This window comes from Quercus suber, unplaced genomic scaffold, assembly GCF_002906115.3.
Source record: "Quercus suber isolate HL8 unplaced genomic scaffold, Cork oak 2.0 scaffold_239, whole genome shotgun sequence".
NCBI classification, from domain to species: domain Eukaryota; kingdom Viridiplantae; phylum Streptophyta; class Magnoliopsida; order Fagales; family Fagaceae; genus Quercus; species Quercus suber.
This window is the reverse complement of record NW_027069696.1, coordinates 601681-618921: the sequence shown is the minus strand read 5'-3', so window position 1 is coordinate 618921 and position 17241 is coordinate 601681. Positions and strand designations below refer to the sequence as shown.

At 32.2% G+C, this 17241-nt stretch overlaps 1 protein-coding gene across 1 annotated transcript; it reads left to right on the top strand.

Annotated features, from left to right (window-relative positions):
- The first annotated feature begins 6564 nt into the window (after nt 1–6564).
- On the top strand, nt 6565–9274 carry LOC136070525 (uncharacterized). The gene is made up of 3 exons (XM_065780557.1): nt 6565–6755; nt 8766–8891; nt 8973–9274. The coding sequence occupies exons 1-3, from the start codon at nt 6651–6653 to the stop codon at nt 9048–9050; spliced, it is 309 nt and encodes a 102-aa protein (XP_065636629.1). The 5' UTR covers nt 6565–6650; the 3' UTR covers nt 9051–9274.
- The last annotated feature ends 7967 nt before the right edge of the window (nt 9275–17241 follow it).

Sequence of the window (17241 nt, the reverse complement as noted above, 5' to 3'; positions counted from 1 at the left end):
CTGCAATAGAGCTATTGTGATAGTGCAAGGCTGGCGGGTGGAACCGCTGCAAGATCAACAACTATTACATCATTCCTATTAAGTTGGCTTCCCTCTTTGCTAATAAGATCAACAACAAGCTTTGCATCAAGTTCAATTTCCACGGCTTGAAGGTTTAGCGAAATGCAGAGGTTTAGACCATCTCTCAACGCCAAAGTTCTGCCGCAAACTAGTGGTGGTACTGATAGCTGTAGCATACCCGCTAACCCATTCACCATTGGAGTTTCTAATCATTCCTCCTCCACCAGCACGCCTTGGATTTCCCAAGGAAGAACCATCGAAATTAAGCTTGAACCAATTTTCTGGTGGGCGGAGCCACTTAACTTGAATGCTAGAAAAGCTATGCCTTGGTCTTCCATTGATGCCAAGGAATGCAAATTTAGTAGCTTTAGCTAACGTTTCAGCTAGCAGTGGCTTATGAGGGGGGTCATTTATGAAAATCACATTATTTTGGTGAAGCCAAATACTCTAGATTTTGAAAGAGAACATAATACTCCAAGGAATGCCCAACAAGGAGGGACATTGGGACTACAGCTAATGCGAAGCTAGTCTCCCAAGTGAACACCATAAAAAGTATTAGATTGGATTGGAGGCGGAAAGGAGTTCCAAAATAGGCGCTTTGTTGGGCAATCTCTCAATACATGAATAATGGATTCAGTGGCTAAATTTAACTCTCCCTTCTTCTATTTTCATGATTGTGATCTGTGTGGTTCACATGAGATCATCATGACGGCTTCTATAACCTGTTTTATTTACCAATTTTGAATTTCTTTCAAGAAACTACATATTATTTTGAATGGGACTATGGGAGTTATCATGAAGATAAATTAAAATTTAATGATGATTTCACTTAACTTGTGATACCCAACATACGGATAGACATATTTAAGAATAAACCGTTTTTTTTTTTTGGCACATAATAAACACTATTAGATATATATTAAACATTCATACCTAAGTTTAATAATATTAACTACTACAAAGGTTATGCCCTTTTGTAGTAGGACTCTAGTTATATAATGTATTATAAGCCTATTTAAAAAACTTTATATACTACTTTTGTGTGTGTTCTAATAAATATCACTGTTCTCTAAAAAAAATAAAAGGAATGTTTATCCCACATTGGTTGGGCGTGTTAGAGTTTTGGTCCTTATAACCTCAGCCTACTCCTTTGTAGTGGTACTCTGGTTATGTAATGTATTATAAGTACTATTTTCGTGTGTGTTCCAATAAGTATTACTATTCTCTCCCAAAAAAAAAAGTTTAATAATATTGGGATTCATTATTAATATTTTGTTAGCTCTTAAAAGAAAATTGTAAGATTATAGTTCAGGGGAATATGTAATTGCTAATGATTGATTTCTCCTCTTTTTTTTCTTTTTTTCTTTCTTTTTTTTTTTTTTTTTTTTTTTTTTGAGAATCATTGACTTCTCCCATGTTAGTTATTAAAGAAAAAAGATAGTTTGGTCATTAATTTATATACATAGTTTTAACTTCTAGACATATTTTCATTTTGTTAATCTATTCCAATTATTATAAAAAATCTATTCCAATTTTCCAAAGCAACAGCCATTTTTTAGACTAAAGTAAAATTTGTCGTGGGTCCCACCATGAATTTAATTAGTGAAATTCATAATTATGTGAGAGAAATGAGTATGCATTTATGGTATTCCGGGAGTATCCAATAATTATCCTTGTCGTTGACACTAATTAATCGATTTTGGTATGAAAAAATTGATTAGTTTTTTTTTTTTAATTATTATTATACAAGATAGAAATTCTACTCTAGTCTAATCTAAGTGTATATGTATGTGAAGCTCTCTACTGGAGACTTGAACCCCGGCCTTTACCCTCCACACCCCACAAGCACTTATACTTGTGGAGTGACCATTGCACCAAGAGTGTGCGGTGGTTGAAAAAATTGATTAGTTTCAAATGGTTCGGAAGTAGCTTTTAATAGATTGGAAATAATTTATTTGGACTTAAAGTCAAATAATCTATATAAGTAGCTTTAAATGGGTTATAAATAGCTTTCAATTGAGATACTTGGTACAAAATTAGAGTGCATAAATCCAATTAGAATGATACTTGACAGAAAGTTAGAATATAATTAAATTCAAATTTAGATCTTTGTTTTTTTTTTTTTGATAAGCAAATTTAGATCTTTTATTGAACTTCTACGTCATTATATTAAACTAGTTGCAATGCGGAAAAATTTGACGATTTTTTTTTCTTGTTAAAACTTATTAGTATTAGTCTCAAACTTTTCTTAAAATGATATGATTATTTTCTAATATAGTTGATACAATATATTATATTTTGGGTAAATTACATAGTTGATCTTTATCATTTACACCTTATGTCAATTTAGTCCCTAACCTTTCAATTGCATCAATTTGGTTCATAATCTTTCAATTTCGGGTCAATTAGGTCCCTACAGTTATCACCTTGGATGGTAAAACTTGATGTATCAAATGGAGTAATAAAAAATATTTTTTTTATGCCACATCAATCTTCAACTGTTTTTTAAAAAAAAAAATAATAAACCCAAATTTTTTTTTTTTTAAACACGGGAGATTAGAAATTTCAAACCAACAGAAGTAAACAAATTGAAATTTTAAAGATAACCCAACTCTTTAATTTTTTCTATTAATCGAAATTCAACTTCCCAATCCAAAGCATAACCATAAAAAAATAATAATAATAATCTGCAAAACCCAAGTTGTCAATTCACTCATAGACTTTGAACCCTAACGAATCTGGAATAAGATTGGGTACCACCGTGGCGGACAAAATTGCAAAATGCCCATTTTGGGCAAACTAAGCAGCGTTTTACCCTCTTTCTCAAACTAATTAGAGAAATGCCCCTCTTTTGAAACTCAATTTTCTCAAAATCGAGTTATAAAAATTAAAAAAAAAAAAAAAAAAATTGGAGCCCTATAGCGGCGTTTTTAAAGACCTATAGTGACGTTTTCAGGACCTATAGTGACGTTTTGTAACTCGACTTTCAATAAATCGAGTTATAGGCAATTTTTTTAAATTTTTTTTACCTATAACTCGATTTTATATACATCGAGTTACAAAACGCTACTATAGGTCCTGAAAACGTCACTATAGGTTCCTTCAAAACGCCGCTATAAGGCCTAAATCGATTTTGAGAAACTCGATTTTCAAAAGAGGGGCATTTCCCTAATTAGTTTGAGAAAGAGGGAAAAACACTACTTAGTTTGCCCAAAAGGGGCATTTTGCAATTTTGTCCCCATCGTGGCAGCATGTGACAAAGCCTCCTTATCATCATCATCATTCATCATTAAATCTAGGGAATGCAATTGGGGAACTGAAACCTCAAAGAATTCAAGCTTGGAATTAAACCAAATGCAAAACACGTGGATTGTGTTGTGGTAGTTTTTTTTTTTTTTTTGGAGAAATTTGTGTTGTGGTAGTTGGAATAGTATCTTTGGACACAACATTGGCCCATCTGGGCTTCCATGCCCGCCCAACCAAAACCCTGACAAGAGCCACTACCCAAAGAGGCACTATGAACATCAACTTGCTTAACACATCAAACTATTGTGGGTCGCTGCAAAATTTCCGATAAAACCAAAACCAAAGCCATTTTCAAACCCATCCAAGAAGACCCAGATGGGCAAAAACACATAAAAATTGAAACAATAAGAAAAACCCTTGATTTAATCGGATTGGTAAGTGTGAAAGAACAACGATTACTTGAGGGTTTGAACAGAAATTTTGGATTTTTTCAAAATTTATTTTTAATCTGACTTGGCGGTACAGTTGGCAATCGATGTGATATAGAAAATTATTTTTTATTACTTCGTTTGACACATCAGATTTTCTGTCCGAGGGAATAACAGCAGGGATCAAATTGATATGACACTAAAAGATTAGGGACCAAATTGATATAATTGAAAGGATAGGGACTAAATTGATATATAGTGTAAAAGATAAGGACCAACTATATAGTTTACCCTTATATTTTATAAATTAAGCAATCTATATTTGTCATTTGAAAGTGTTTGAAATTTAGTAATTTTTTTTAAGGAAAGATAATGCATTTTATATTCTATTATTATATAAGGCAATATATTTTGTAAACAAAGTAATGAGTGGTTAGAATTTTTTTCTCTAGTGCTCCTTACAAACGGTTCATTCTTTAAACATTTTAAATGACCTAAAGAGGACGTAGATATAAGTAAATTCACCATTTATATTTTTTTTTTTAAAAACACAATACTTTAATAACATAATAAAAATGTAATTTTATCCACAACCTACCAACACTACACTGAGAATGTTACATAATTGTCAATTAAGTTGTTTCTCTTTCTACACAAACCTCTCCTCTCAAAGCATCATTGAAGTGGATTGAATGGACCAAAGTGATCTCAGCTAGACCAGAGTGGACCAAAATGGACCAAAGTAAATGAATGAACTGAAATGGACTTTATTGGACCAAATAGACCAAAATGGAATGAATGGATTGAATTGGACCAAATTAAAATGAATAGACCAAAGTGGACTGAAGTAGACCAAATGGACTGAAGTGTATCAAACTATACTGAAATGGACCAAAACGTACCAAAATGAAAATGGACCGAAGTGGTCCGAACTAGACCGAATGGGCCGAAGTGAACCGAAATAGACCGAATAGACCAAACTAAACCAAAATGCTACACTGATTTGTTTCAACAGAGCATGACAAGAATAAATAGTACTCTTCAATTTTTAGATAAAATAAAATGTACTTCTCTTCAATTTTGGAAATGTACTTCTTCCTTAGTTGTAAATAAAAGTGACTAGTAACCCTTATAGAGAAACTTATTTAACTTGGTTAGGTCGAATCAAAATTCGGTATGAGTTAGAAACTTACTATACTAAAATCGATTTGTGATTTAGAAACTTATCATACTAAAATGGATTTGTGTTCCTATTAGTCATACCTTTTTTTTTTCCTTAAAAAAAATCTAGGATCACAAATTATTTCACAAATTCTTGTCTCAACTGGCCCACTCAATTTTTGAAATAATTTGTGATCACAAAAAATCTAGGATCACAAATTATTTCACAAATTCTAGAACTTCCATCGATGGGGCAGACTAAGTGGGTTGTCAAATAGATTTATCATTCCTACTAGACATGGCAAAACGGGTGGATTGGGTCGAGTTTGAGTCGGGTCAATCGGGTTTGTGGGTCAAACAGGTCTATGAGTCAAAACGGGTCATTTCTAAACTAGTCAATCGGGTTGCGGGTTGGGTCGGGTTTGGTTGACTTGTATTTTTAAAATGAATTTTTTTTTTTTTTTTTACAAAAACAAATCAACACAACTTTTTTAGAGAGAATGGATAAAATCAATTAAAGAAATGAATTGCACTTAATGCCACCTATTAATATTCTTCCAATTCTGACAGTTTTGAGTATAACTAAGTATAAGTGCTTGTGGGGTGTGGGGGGTAAGGATTAGAGTTCAAGTCTTTAGAAGAGAGCTTCACACACATATACATTTAGATTAGGCTAAAGTAGAATTCTATATTGTATAAAAAAAAAAAAAAAAAAATCTTTATAGTCATAAATTCATGATAGAAAAAGTCTTCAATGTCAATAACTCATTGCTAAAATGCATGTAATTACAAATTTACAATTTCAAAAAGAGATAGATCTTAAAGAGCACCAAAAAGTATAATCTAAGTTTACACCACTAATAATGTCATTCTTTAGGTTTGCTGATTAGTGGTTTGTGGACTACAGCTTAATAGCTACAAGAGCACACAGTTTAGTTTTGTCACATATTTTTTTAGTTTTATCAAATTCTCAAAAAACAAATAAACTTAAGTTTTGTCTTAAGGTTGTGTTTGGGATAACTTATATTGGGTAACTTATTTTACTATTTAACTTATTTTTGCTATTATTCATGAGTTCTATTGCACTTTTTGATACTATTCATATGTCTCACTATACTATTTTAGCTAACTTTTAGCTTTATTTACAGTATTTTTTGTAAAAAAATTTCAATTTCAGCTAAATAAGCTGTTCTCAAATGGACCATAAATCTTAACTCAATAACTCATAAAGTAGTGTACGTGTGTACTATGTTAGTAGTGTTAGTGTAGTAGGTGTCTAGTCAAATCGAATGAGAATTGGTAGAATTTTTTTTTTTTTTTTTTTTAATAAATGGGCTGTCTGTGAATATGTGATTTATTGGCTCTAGCTTAACATACTTTGTGCTTTATGCACCTAGCATCCAAGAGATGGTCTAAATATTTTTTAGTATATTTTTTTAGTGGGTCAAGTTATGAGTTAATTGAGTTGGGTCGGATTGACTTGCAAAAAAATTGAGTTGAATCATGGGTTAATCCGTTTTTACTTGATTTTGTCAAATATTTTCAAGTCCGATCAACAAATTTTGACCCGTTTTGCCAGATGTAAATTTCTTACTCTACTGCTCACAGTGGGGACTTGGAACAATGGCAAAAAAGCTGTGAATAAAAGTCCACGTAGACGGCCCCAATTCAAGCCCACTACAAATTCATTTCTCCCTTCCCGCCAAAGCGCGCCTTCTCTCTCTCACTTCAGAGTTCAGAGAGAAAGAGACGAAAATGGAACTGAGTCTGAGCGGGAATGCAATCAAGATCTTTTCTCGGTGCATCACGTGCCTCGCACGTGTAGGCAACGAGCTTGCAATTCAAGCCTCTCCTTCTCAAGTATATTATATATGAATAAATAACTAAAATTGTAATAAATTTGTTTAAATCTAATCCAATTAGTTTGATTTAATAATTATTAGCTTATTTATACTTTTTATTTAATGGCTCATATAGTTTACTCTGTGTTCATGTTGGTTTGGTAACTCGTTATTAGGGATTTGGTGTATTTTAATTAGGGTTTTAGAAGAGCATATAAATGGGGTTTATATCGAAATTATATGTTATTTATGTAATTGGGTCTGAGGAATTTGTGTTTGGTTTGATTTATATGAATCATGCTTTGATGGGTGAGAAAATCAGTGAGTGGGAACTGTGTTTGGAAGGTAAGAAAATGAAGGAAAAGTAAAGGGCATAAATAGGTTTTCATAGAATAATATTTAATTAGTTTTGGAATAGGGTGTGCGGAGTTATGTTTGGCTTGATTTATATGAATTATGCTGGATGAGTGAGAAATTCACAAGTGGAGCTCTGTTTGGTTGGCAAGAAATTGGAGGAAAGAAAGATATTCAAAAGAATTAAAGCTCTGAAGCCTAGACTTAATTTTTTTTTTTTTTTTGGTTTCTAAAAATTCAAGATATTTTCTTCAAACATGTTATGTAGTAGTATTTTGCACCTGAATGGAGGGCTCGTGGTTTTTGTTTTATGAAGTTTAAGTTAAGAGAAGAGGTTAGAAATTTTTGTTTTATTTTGTTCGATTTTCTTCTGAAATATCTCCATCAACTATATCAAACTTTAGTAGAATTAGGACTACCCTTTTGGTTTTCTTCAACCTATATGGAATAGACTGCAAATAAGGATGGGTAATGTAAGGTTAAATTTAATCAACCATCTAATTGGCTTTATTCCGTGACCAATTTGCTTGTAATTTAGCACTTAGTAACCCTGTATTTAGGTGGGAAAATTGTAAGGGTAGTGTGTGAGAAGATGTGAAGAACAGCTCAAGAGTGTGCAAGAAAAACAGAGTCTCGCGACTAGGACTCGCGGGTGGTTCGCGACTGGCAAGCCGCGAAATGCAGTCACGTGAGAGGCACACTGGGAAGCTGAAGGGTCGCGCCAGCTGTCACGCTACAGGACAAAAGTTCCAGTCTGGCCAGGCCGTTACGTCGCGACTTGATTTCGCGACTTGGCCAAGCCGCGAGTTCAAGTCGCCAACTTGCCCTGTTTGGCAAAAACTGACGTTTTGCATTCCTTCTCACCCTACTATATATACACCCTTATACCTATTATTTGAGAGAGCTTCCAGAGAGAATTTTGTGAGAGAAAACCCTAGAGAAATATAAGATTGATTCATCCCCAATCTTCATCTAAAGAGACTCTACAAATTCCTCTACTCTCTTCCTCTCCATTGTCATACCCTTGAGAGGCCATTTACCAAACCCTTGTCTCACCACACCCACGTCTGTGAGAAGGTCCATTTGGTGCTTTGGGAAGCAGTTTGGAAAGGAACCAATATACATTGGTTGATGCTATGGTCAAGTAGCGGAATCCGGGAAGCTAGAGAAGAAATAAGTTCAGCGTAACCTCGTTGGAGCAAGAAGCTTGGAGGGCTTAGGTACTTGGGTAGATTAGGCTTGGAGGGTCTTCTGCTGTTCATGTATCCCAACTATATTCTTTAGTGGATTATTTGACCGCTTGGAGGGCGGCGGAGAGGTTTTACGCCGAGGATTTTGGTTTCCTCTTCGATAACACATCGTGTGTTGTCCGTGTGTTTGCATCTTCTTTCCCTTTACATTTGCCTTATATTTACTGTTGTGGATGTGTTTATATTTGGCTTAGATTGTTCTATCAATTCTGTTATAAGCTTGTTATCATATTCCGCACATAAATTGTTTGATATAAAGCTTGAATTGGTATTTGTGTTATTTGGGGTCTAAACGTTCAAAGGTGTTGTATACCCTTATTGAACTTTCAGGTAACAAATGAGTTAATAATTTGTAAGTACCATATCGCATATTCATGTGTTAAGTAATTGAGTTGATTTGTTTAGTTACGATTTTCTGCCTGCAGCTCGCTTTTCACACTCTCAATTCATCACGGTCAGCTTATCAGTCCATTACATTTAAGCCTGATTTCTTTGATGTCTATACAGTTTCTGGTAACCAAGTCCAATGCAGTGTGCTTTTAAATTTGAAGGTAAGGTGGTTTCTTTAACCATGTTAGATATTGTAATGGGATTTTTCAAACTTATCAGTCTTGCTGACTTGGCATCTTCAGGCCATTTGTTCTCTTCTTAGGACACCTATTGCCGGTATTGATAATTTGAGTGTGAAGCTGCCTGATCCTGATGCATAAAAAGTGCAATGGGTGTTGGAATGCTATTGTGGTAAAGTACTTTCTCACATATCTTGTGTTTTTCTTATCCTATAGACTTATAATAGGGATAGGGTGATGCAGACCCAATAGATAGGGGTAGAATGCCAAGATTTATTAGTGCTTAAACATCAATGATATTGGCCATTGTCATATTTTCTGGAATATTAATGTTATTTAATATGGAAAATGTTTTATTTCTACCATCTGGAATGCAATCAGGGAAAGGTTAGGATTTTTTTTTGATAAATAATGTAACAACTTTAATCTTATGGTGTTCTACAGATATCCTTTGAGAATAAAAATTTATTGTGAGATAAATATACACCGTTACTATTTGTTATGCAATACCCTTCAATTATTTGTGCTTTGTATTTATTGCAATAAAACTATTGAAACAATATCTTATGGTAATAGATCCATTTGAAGTAATGCCTTATAGTAATAAAAAAATTTGTGAAAAAGAACCTATAGCCATGGATTTTATTGCAGCACTGCAGAACAATTGTTTTTGTTGAAATAAAAGCTTATTGACAAAACTTTGAGTTTATTGCCATGAAATATTAATTGCAACAAACCTTCTTTCTTGTAGTACTACACTTTTTTGGGGCCAAATTACCTTTTGTTTGAGAATTCAATTTAATAAAAGGAGCGATAGTAATAAACATCACAAAAGCACCAATAATAATAACCACACAAGAAAATGCCAAATTTACGTGGAAAACCCTCCAATGTAGAGGGAAAAAACCACAATTACCATGTGGTATAGGCCCCGTAAGTTGATTATGTGAGACATTAAAGGATGCGAGGAAAGTGAGATGTGTCAATTGCCAAGGTATTTGTCCAGAGAGCTTGTTTTGAGAAAGGTCAAGGCACTCCATTGTTAGGTTTCCTAATGATAATGGGATATGATCAGTGAGGTTATTGTTAGAAAGATTGAGCAATTGGAACCCATTTAGTTTCCCAATGAATTCTGGAATCATTCCATTGAATTCGTTACTTGAAAGATCACTAGCTGCAAAGACTTTTATGATCTTTAGATATACTGTTTCCTTGCCTTTGTTTATTACTGTCATTGAGTAAGGGTAAACATCATCAGAGTCATGACGGCATGGCTTAAAAACTCTAAGTGCCCACAAATATTTGAAGTAATCCAAATCAACTTTCTTCATAAACATCCAATTTCGGAAATATTTAAATGGTAACTTACCGGTAAATTTATTGGTGGAAAGATCAAGAATGCGCAAATTGGGAGATGCAAACATGGTTGTTGGACTCCCCACAACACCATAGAATCCATTATGTCGCAGAATAAGTACCCTTCGTTTAGGTAGTGTTCCCAACCAAGAGGGGAAAACATCATTGAGATTACTGCTTCCAATATTTAGAAACTCTAACATTCGACAATTTGATAACGATCTTGGTAAAACCCCCTCAAATTGATTTTGGCTCAAGTCGATCATCTTCAGTGTACTTCCCTCTGCACATAGTTGAGGAATAATGCCATCAAAAGTGTTGCCTCAAAGATTCAATATAGTTAAAGAGTTGCTGAAGTTGCTAAAACAAGGAGGAAGCATGCCCCCAAATTTGTTGTTGGATAAATCGAAGGAATAAAGAGAACTAAGGTTACAGATCAATGGTGAAATTTCTCCTTGGAGCATGTTGTCGGCAACCAAATAAATCAAGGTGGATGGCGGTGGAACTGGGGGTAATGCTTGTAGCTTGTTGGACCTAAGGTCCAAAATCTTTAGCCGAGGCCATGGAAAATTGAATAAATGATGGTCAAAGCACAAGTTGTGAGAAAAGTTCACGTACATCAAAGTTTCTTTACTTGTGTTCCTCACCCATTTGGGTATTTGGCCAAGAATATTGTTGTGAGATAGGTCTAGCACTTGCAAATGGTCTTGGTTGCGTAAGAAATGTGGGAAATTGCTCAATTTGCATGAACCCAATCCTATAACCACAAACCTATTCAGAGTTGCATTGGTAATAGGTTCAGGGAGGAATGATATATTGTTTAATGATAGAAAGAATGAGGTTAAATATTTGAGCTTCATAAACATGTGCAAACTCACTGTGCCAGTCAAGTTGTTTGAGTAAAGGTTGAGACTTTCAAGTTTCTTGAGTTCAAAAATTGAGATGGGAATTTGGCCTTGTAATTTATTATGAGAAAGGTGCAACTCAATTAACTGAGTAAGGTTGGCAAGCCAAGAAGGGATTTGACCATTTAGTTGACAAGTGCTTAGTCTCAAATAATTAAGTTGGGTTAGATTTGCCGAGGTCGATGGGATCTCCATTGTCAAATTGATTCCCTTAAAGACCAATACAGTAAGTTTGCTCAACTTCGAAAGCCAGGACAAGGAAGAAGGATTTGAGATTCTTAAAAAGTTATTGGAAAGGTCTAGTACAGTGAGTTGTGTAAGGTTACCAAATGAAGATGGAATTGACCCGATAATTGACTGTAAGAGAAATCCAAATAATTCAAGGAAATATGGTTAAATAGCGAGGAAGGTATTTGGCCCATAAAAGAGTTATTAGAAACAGGGCCGGCCCAACAAAATTTGGGGCCTAAGGCAAAAATTTTATATGGGGCCTTTTTATATGTAAATATTAATTAAATAAAATTATATAATACTAATTAAATTAAGATTAATTTGATGTAAATGTAGAAATTGATGAATAATACTAGCTCAACTAAGGTTAATTTCAAATAGAAGATTGAATATTATAGTTGAATCAAAAGGAACTTACTTTAACTTGGATGTATGACTATGCATAGTTAAGTACAGTTGTAATCTAAATTTTAATTTTATATATTCTTTTTAAGATTTGATGAATAATACTAGCTCAACTAAGGTTAATTTCAAATAGAAGATTGAATATTATAGTTGAATCAAAAGGAACTTACTTTAACTTGGATGTATGACTATGCATAGTTAAGTACAGTTGTAATCTAAATTTTAATTTTATATATTCTTTTTAAGAGAAAGAGATAGATAGATATTATTTGGTGTGTGGCTTAGTAGGAAATTAGTCATCATTGGTGATTTATCACATTTGCAGCATTTTATTTGAAACATCTTAGGGTTTCAATTGGGTTAAATTTTTATTGGTCTCCTATTTTTAAAACCATGTTAGAAATGAAAAAGAAAAAGACTAAAAATACTACAAAATATTCACAATAAATGTGATTACGATTGTAATTGATGAATTTCAACAACTTAATATATTTGTGTTTGAATTACTTTTTTATATGATTGGTGAAATATCAGTTAAATCTATAATAAAATTTATGGTATTTTTAGCATCGCTCTTAAAAAAGAGTACTAATTATTTAATAAAATTTATATTTTTATAAAATTTTGGGTTTTTTACTAAGGGAGATGGGGCCTTTTTTTAGTAGGGAAATTTTTTATTTGTTGTGGGGCCTTAGGCCTAGGCCTAAGTTGCCTAGGCCTTGAGCCGGCACTGATTAGAAAGGTCCAAAGTGGTGAGTTGAGTAAGGTTACCTATTGAAGGTGAAATGCGACCTGAGAAATTACAGCTCCCAAGCCATAATTCATTCAACGGATTTAGGTTTCCAATTGAAGCCGGTAGTTTTCTAGAGAAACTAGTACCCCGAAGTGATAAAAATTTAAGGGGATTGCTTGAGTAAAATTCGGGCAATTTTCCTATGAGATCTTGATTGTAACTCACCCTGAGATCTTGTAGCTTTGGTAGATTAAAAATCTGAACTGGGAATTCTCCATACAATCCGCAACCACTCAAATGGAGTGTTGTTAAACCAGATAAATTTGCTAAGATTTCAGGCACGAGAGATGATATCTGAACATAACTGAGACGTAGATCTTTCAGGCTGCACTACAAAAAGCGTAGCCGCGTTTTTCAAAAACGTGGCTATAGCTAACCTCTAGCCGTAGACAAAACTTTGCAAACCCTTTATTATATCTTTATTGCGATTGTTGCCAAAGCAATTTAATTAGAAGAAAAATGCTTTATTTCAAATTAATTATTTGTTATATAAATCCATAAAATTTCATTTTACATATATAATTAGTGCATCTAACCTATAAATACTCACTTTAATTACATAGCACAAATCTAGAAAAGTTTATTAAGTACTGTATAGTGAAGTACTATTCATGTGAGAGAAAAGAATACAATGTTACTATACTATATATATATATATATCATGTCATGAAAAGTATTTAGGAAATGTATTTTGTTAAAATTAATAGAATTAAAAATGTGAATAAATTACTTTAGCAAATTCGCAAATATTGAATTATTTCAATTAAAAGCATAAAATTATTTTTTATATTTTTGATTGCATATGTTATTTAATTGGTTTTGACCTTTTGATGATTTTTTTTTTCAATTGTATTCAAAGCAATACATTAAGAAAATATTTATATTCCAAATCATTTTTTTTTTTCATTTAAATAATATTCTCTTATATAATTTATATTTTTGATTGCATATGTTATTTAATTGGTTTTGACCTTTTGATGATTTTTTTTTTCAATTGTATTCAAAGCAATACATTAAGAAAATATTTATATTCCAAATCATTTTTTTTTTTCATTTAAATAATATTCTCTTATATAAATTTCCTTAAAAAGTATTTTCTATATAAATAACTATATAAATTTAAAGGTTGTTATTGCTTTTTTTATTGTAAAAAATACCCATAAATTAATTAACCAACAATTTAAAAATAGGGTAAAAATAGTAAATTGACAAAAGAAAGTTAATTATTGTTTTTTTTACTATCAAAAATACCCCTACCTAAAACTTAAAAATGGGTTTAAAATAGTAAATTGACAAAAAGAATAATTTTCTACTTTAATGTTGAAATGCCTTCCTACTTTTAATAAATTCATACTTCTACTCAGTAGCTTAAAAAACTCCTCATGTAATTACCTTCCCCACATTTTCTGAATAGAATTTCTCATAAGAAAGAAATGTGTACAATAAAACTTCCCCACATATTATTCCTAATTGAAATAGATTTTTTGTTAGTTGCACATCAACAATAAACTCATAATATTCATCAGATTTTCATCACACCCCTAGTTTGTTTTGTTTTTTTTTATTCGGAAATGTAGCAATTTCAAATTATAATGGATGTAATCTCAGAGGTTAGTTATTATTATTATTGTTGTTGCTGTTGTTGTTGTTATTATTATTTAATTTGATAGTTGGATTCAAACCTATTTCAACTAGTGTTAACCAAGCCTCTTGACGGTAACTCCATCCAAATTAACCGTCTTTCTCACTATATGAATGCTCTTGTCATTCCTTCTTTTTTTTTCTTTTTCTTTTTCTTTTTTTCTTTTTTTTTCTTTTTTTTGAGAAAGTTGTCATTCCATAATTCGATTTCCAAGTTTGCTAAATGTGGGCCTACCAATATTGCCGTGCTTTAGAGTCTAGCGTGTTAGACTTGCCGAATGAGAAAATTGAGTCATCAAACATGGAAGTAAAGACTAACACGCTAGTAGACTCCCATTAGTTAATTTAGTACGTTTTACGTTTTTAAGCTTGGGCGTGTAATGGTGTTGAGGGCCCATTTTTTGGCAAAGCGCCACTTAGAAGCCCAACCCAAAAAACAATCCAAGCAAGACCAGTCTTATGTCTTTTTTTTTTTTAATCTCGTTCTCATCACAATCTAATGCCTTTTTTATTTCATCTCATTCGCATCACATATGTTCTAAGCTCATTTGAAAAATATATCTTTTGAGAATTTTTGGAGGTATGGTTTTGGAGGGTCCATGAGAGGGTTTTTTTACACACTTGTATGCGTAATGGAAGAGGAAGTATGTGGACTTGGAGCGCATGCACTTCCATGAGCCCACGAGTGTCCCATGAGTTAAGAGGCTAAAAAACAGTTTAGTTAATTTAAACTTCTTTACTTCATTCACACCAATTAGCATTTACTAGTAAGTATTACCGTTTAAAACACTAGTATTACTATTTTTATATGTGTTCTAATAAGTATTATTGTTTGAATAATGCTACAGACACAAACTAATTTACAACATTTTTACAAACTGTTGATATGGCTTTAGTAATTTTTAAATAACTATTGGTAAACATAAATGTAACATTTGTGGTGGACTTATATTAGAACTAATAAGAATTTGCCACATTAGCAGTTTGTAAAAATGTTGTAAATTAGTTTGTGTCTGTAGCATTACTCTTATTGTTTATTTAAAAAAAAAAAAAACATTTACCGATAAATTCACCATCATTAATTGCTTGCTAATATAATCCCCTATATTCAATAGTTTTAGTAGATTGTAAACCTTCAAGGGAAGTCAACCAAGTAGCCTCTATTAACCTGATTACCCAAAATTAACACTAAACTAATCCAATTTCACTTTTCCATTAAACCCAAAACCAAAATTAAAATTCAAGAGAATCATCAATTAATAGCAGCCCCGAGTGGTTTTAGACCTCCTTAAAGACCTTTATAAAAGCTAAGCAAATGGGAATATTAAGGCAAATTTCATTAAGCATTAACCACTTCATTTATTATTGTCTCGCAAAACAAAACATATTTGTGCCATATATATCATATGCCAAAACAAGTTTTTTTGGTCCATGATCACATGTGGAGAATCCTTCTCTCCCGTATCATATCCTTGTGTTTTGTTATATTTTAAGGCTTGGTGCCTTTGCTTGTTGTATTTGTGTTGTGTAACTTCTTTTATTCCTCATAAGTTAAACCGTTTGTGTGCAGTTCTTTAAACAATGCTACTAGCCTTCACTGCAATACTTGTTGATGAGAGTAGCAAACTTAACCCTCTATCTTAAACCTAGGTTGAAAAGTGAAGCCAATCCAAACTCGACACATGACAACACGGAGAAAAAGACCCCAATAGTGGATTCACTCTGGTTTCAGCTACTTGGCTCTACATTATATTTGTAGTGCACTAACGTCAGAAACACCAATGCCATAGAATTATCAGACTTTTTTCCCAAATTGGATCACTCACTTCTTTTGTATGGGAAGTCTAGACAGCCTCCAGCACGGTAATGTTTGTAGACCCACATATTATACTTGTGTCAATTATTATCAACTAATAAGTTTTTCTGTAAAAACTAAATCGAAAGCACATTCATTTGGAATGAACATGGCAAGAGCATTAATATCGTAAGAGAGACAATTAATTAATAACAACAATCATGAGTTCGCCGTGCTAAAAACTTTGAAATCAAAAAGAAGTTAAGGTATACATTTCAAAGAATTTGGCTTACCTCCAGTACTAGATCTCTTTTTATTTTAAATACACAATGGCAAGTGTTTCAAACTTTCAATAGTTTCCTCTGAAAACTCTGCCATTATCTCTTTCTGCTGAATAACTCTTTCATCTTCTGTGTGGTTCACATGAGATCATGACGGCTTTTGTTTTTTAACACATGATAAACACTATTAGATATATATATATATTAAACATTCGTACCTATGTTTAATAATATCGGGCTTCATTATTAATATTTTTTCAGCTCTTAAAAGAAACTTGTAAGAATATTATTTGGGGGAATACGCAAATTGCTAATGATTGATTTCTCCATGTTAGTTATTAAAGAAAAAATAGCTAGTTCAGTGATTAATTTATATACTCAGCTTTAAATTCTTGACATAATTTTCATTTTTGTTAATACAATGAATTTATTTTTAATTATATTTTAAAATAAGTTATTATAAAAATTTATTCCAATATTCCAAAGCAAGAGCAAACGTAAAATTTGTTGTTGACAATAATTAATCGATTTTTGTATGAAAAAATTGATTAGTTTCAAATGGATTGGAATTAGCTTGGAAATAAGTTTTTTGGACTAAAGTCAAATAATCTATAAGTAGCTTTAAATGGGTTAAAAATAGCTTTCAATTATAGGTATACTTGATACAAAATTAGAGTACATATATAAAATCCAATTAGAATTATAGTATTATACTTGACAGAAAATTATAATATAATTAAAATCAAATTTAGATCTTTTATTGAACTTCTACGTCATTATATTAAACTAGTCATAGTGCCAAAAAATTTGACGATTTTTTTTTTGTTAAGTGAAAAATGAGAATAATAGATAAAACTTATAAGTGTTAGTCTCAAATCCTTCTTAAAATGATGTGATTATTTTCTAATAAAATATAGTTTATACA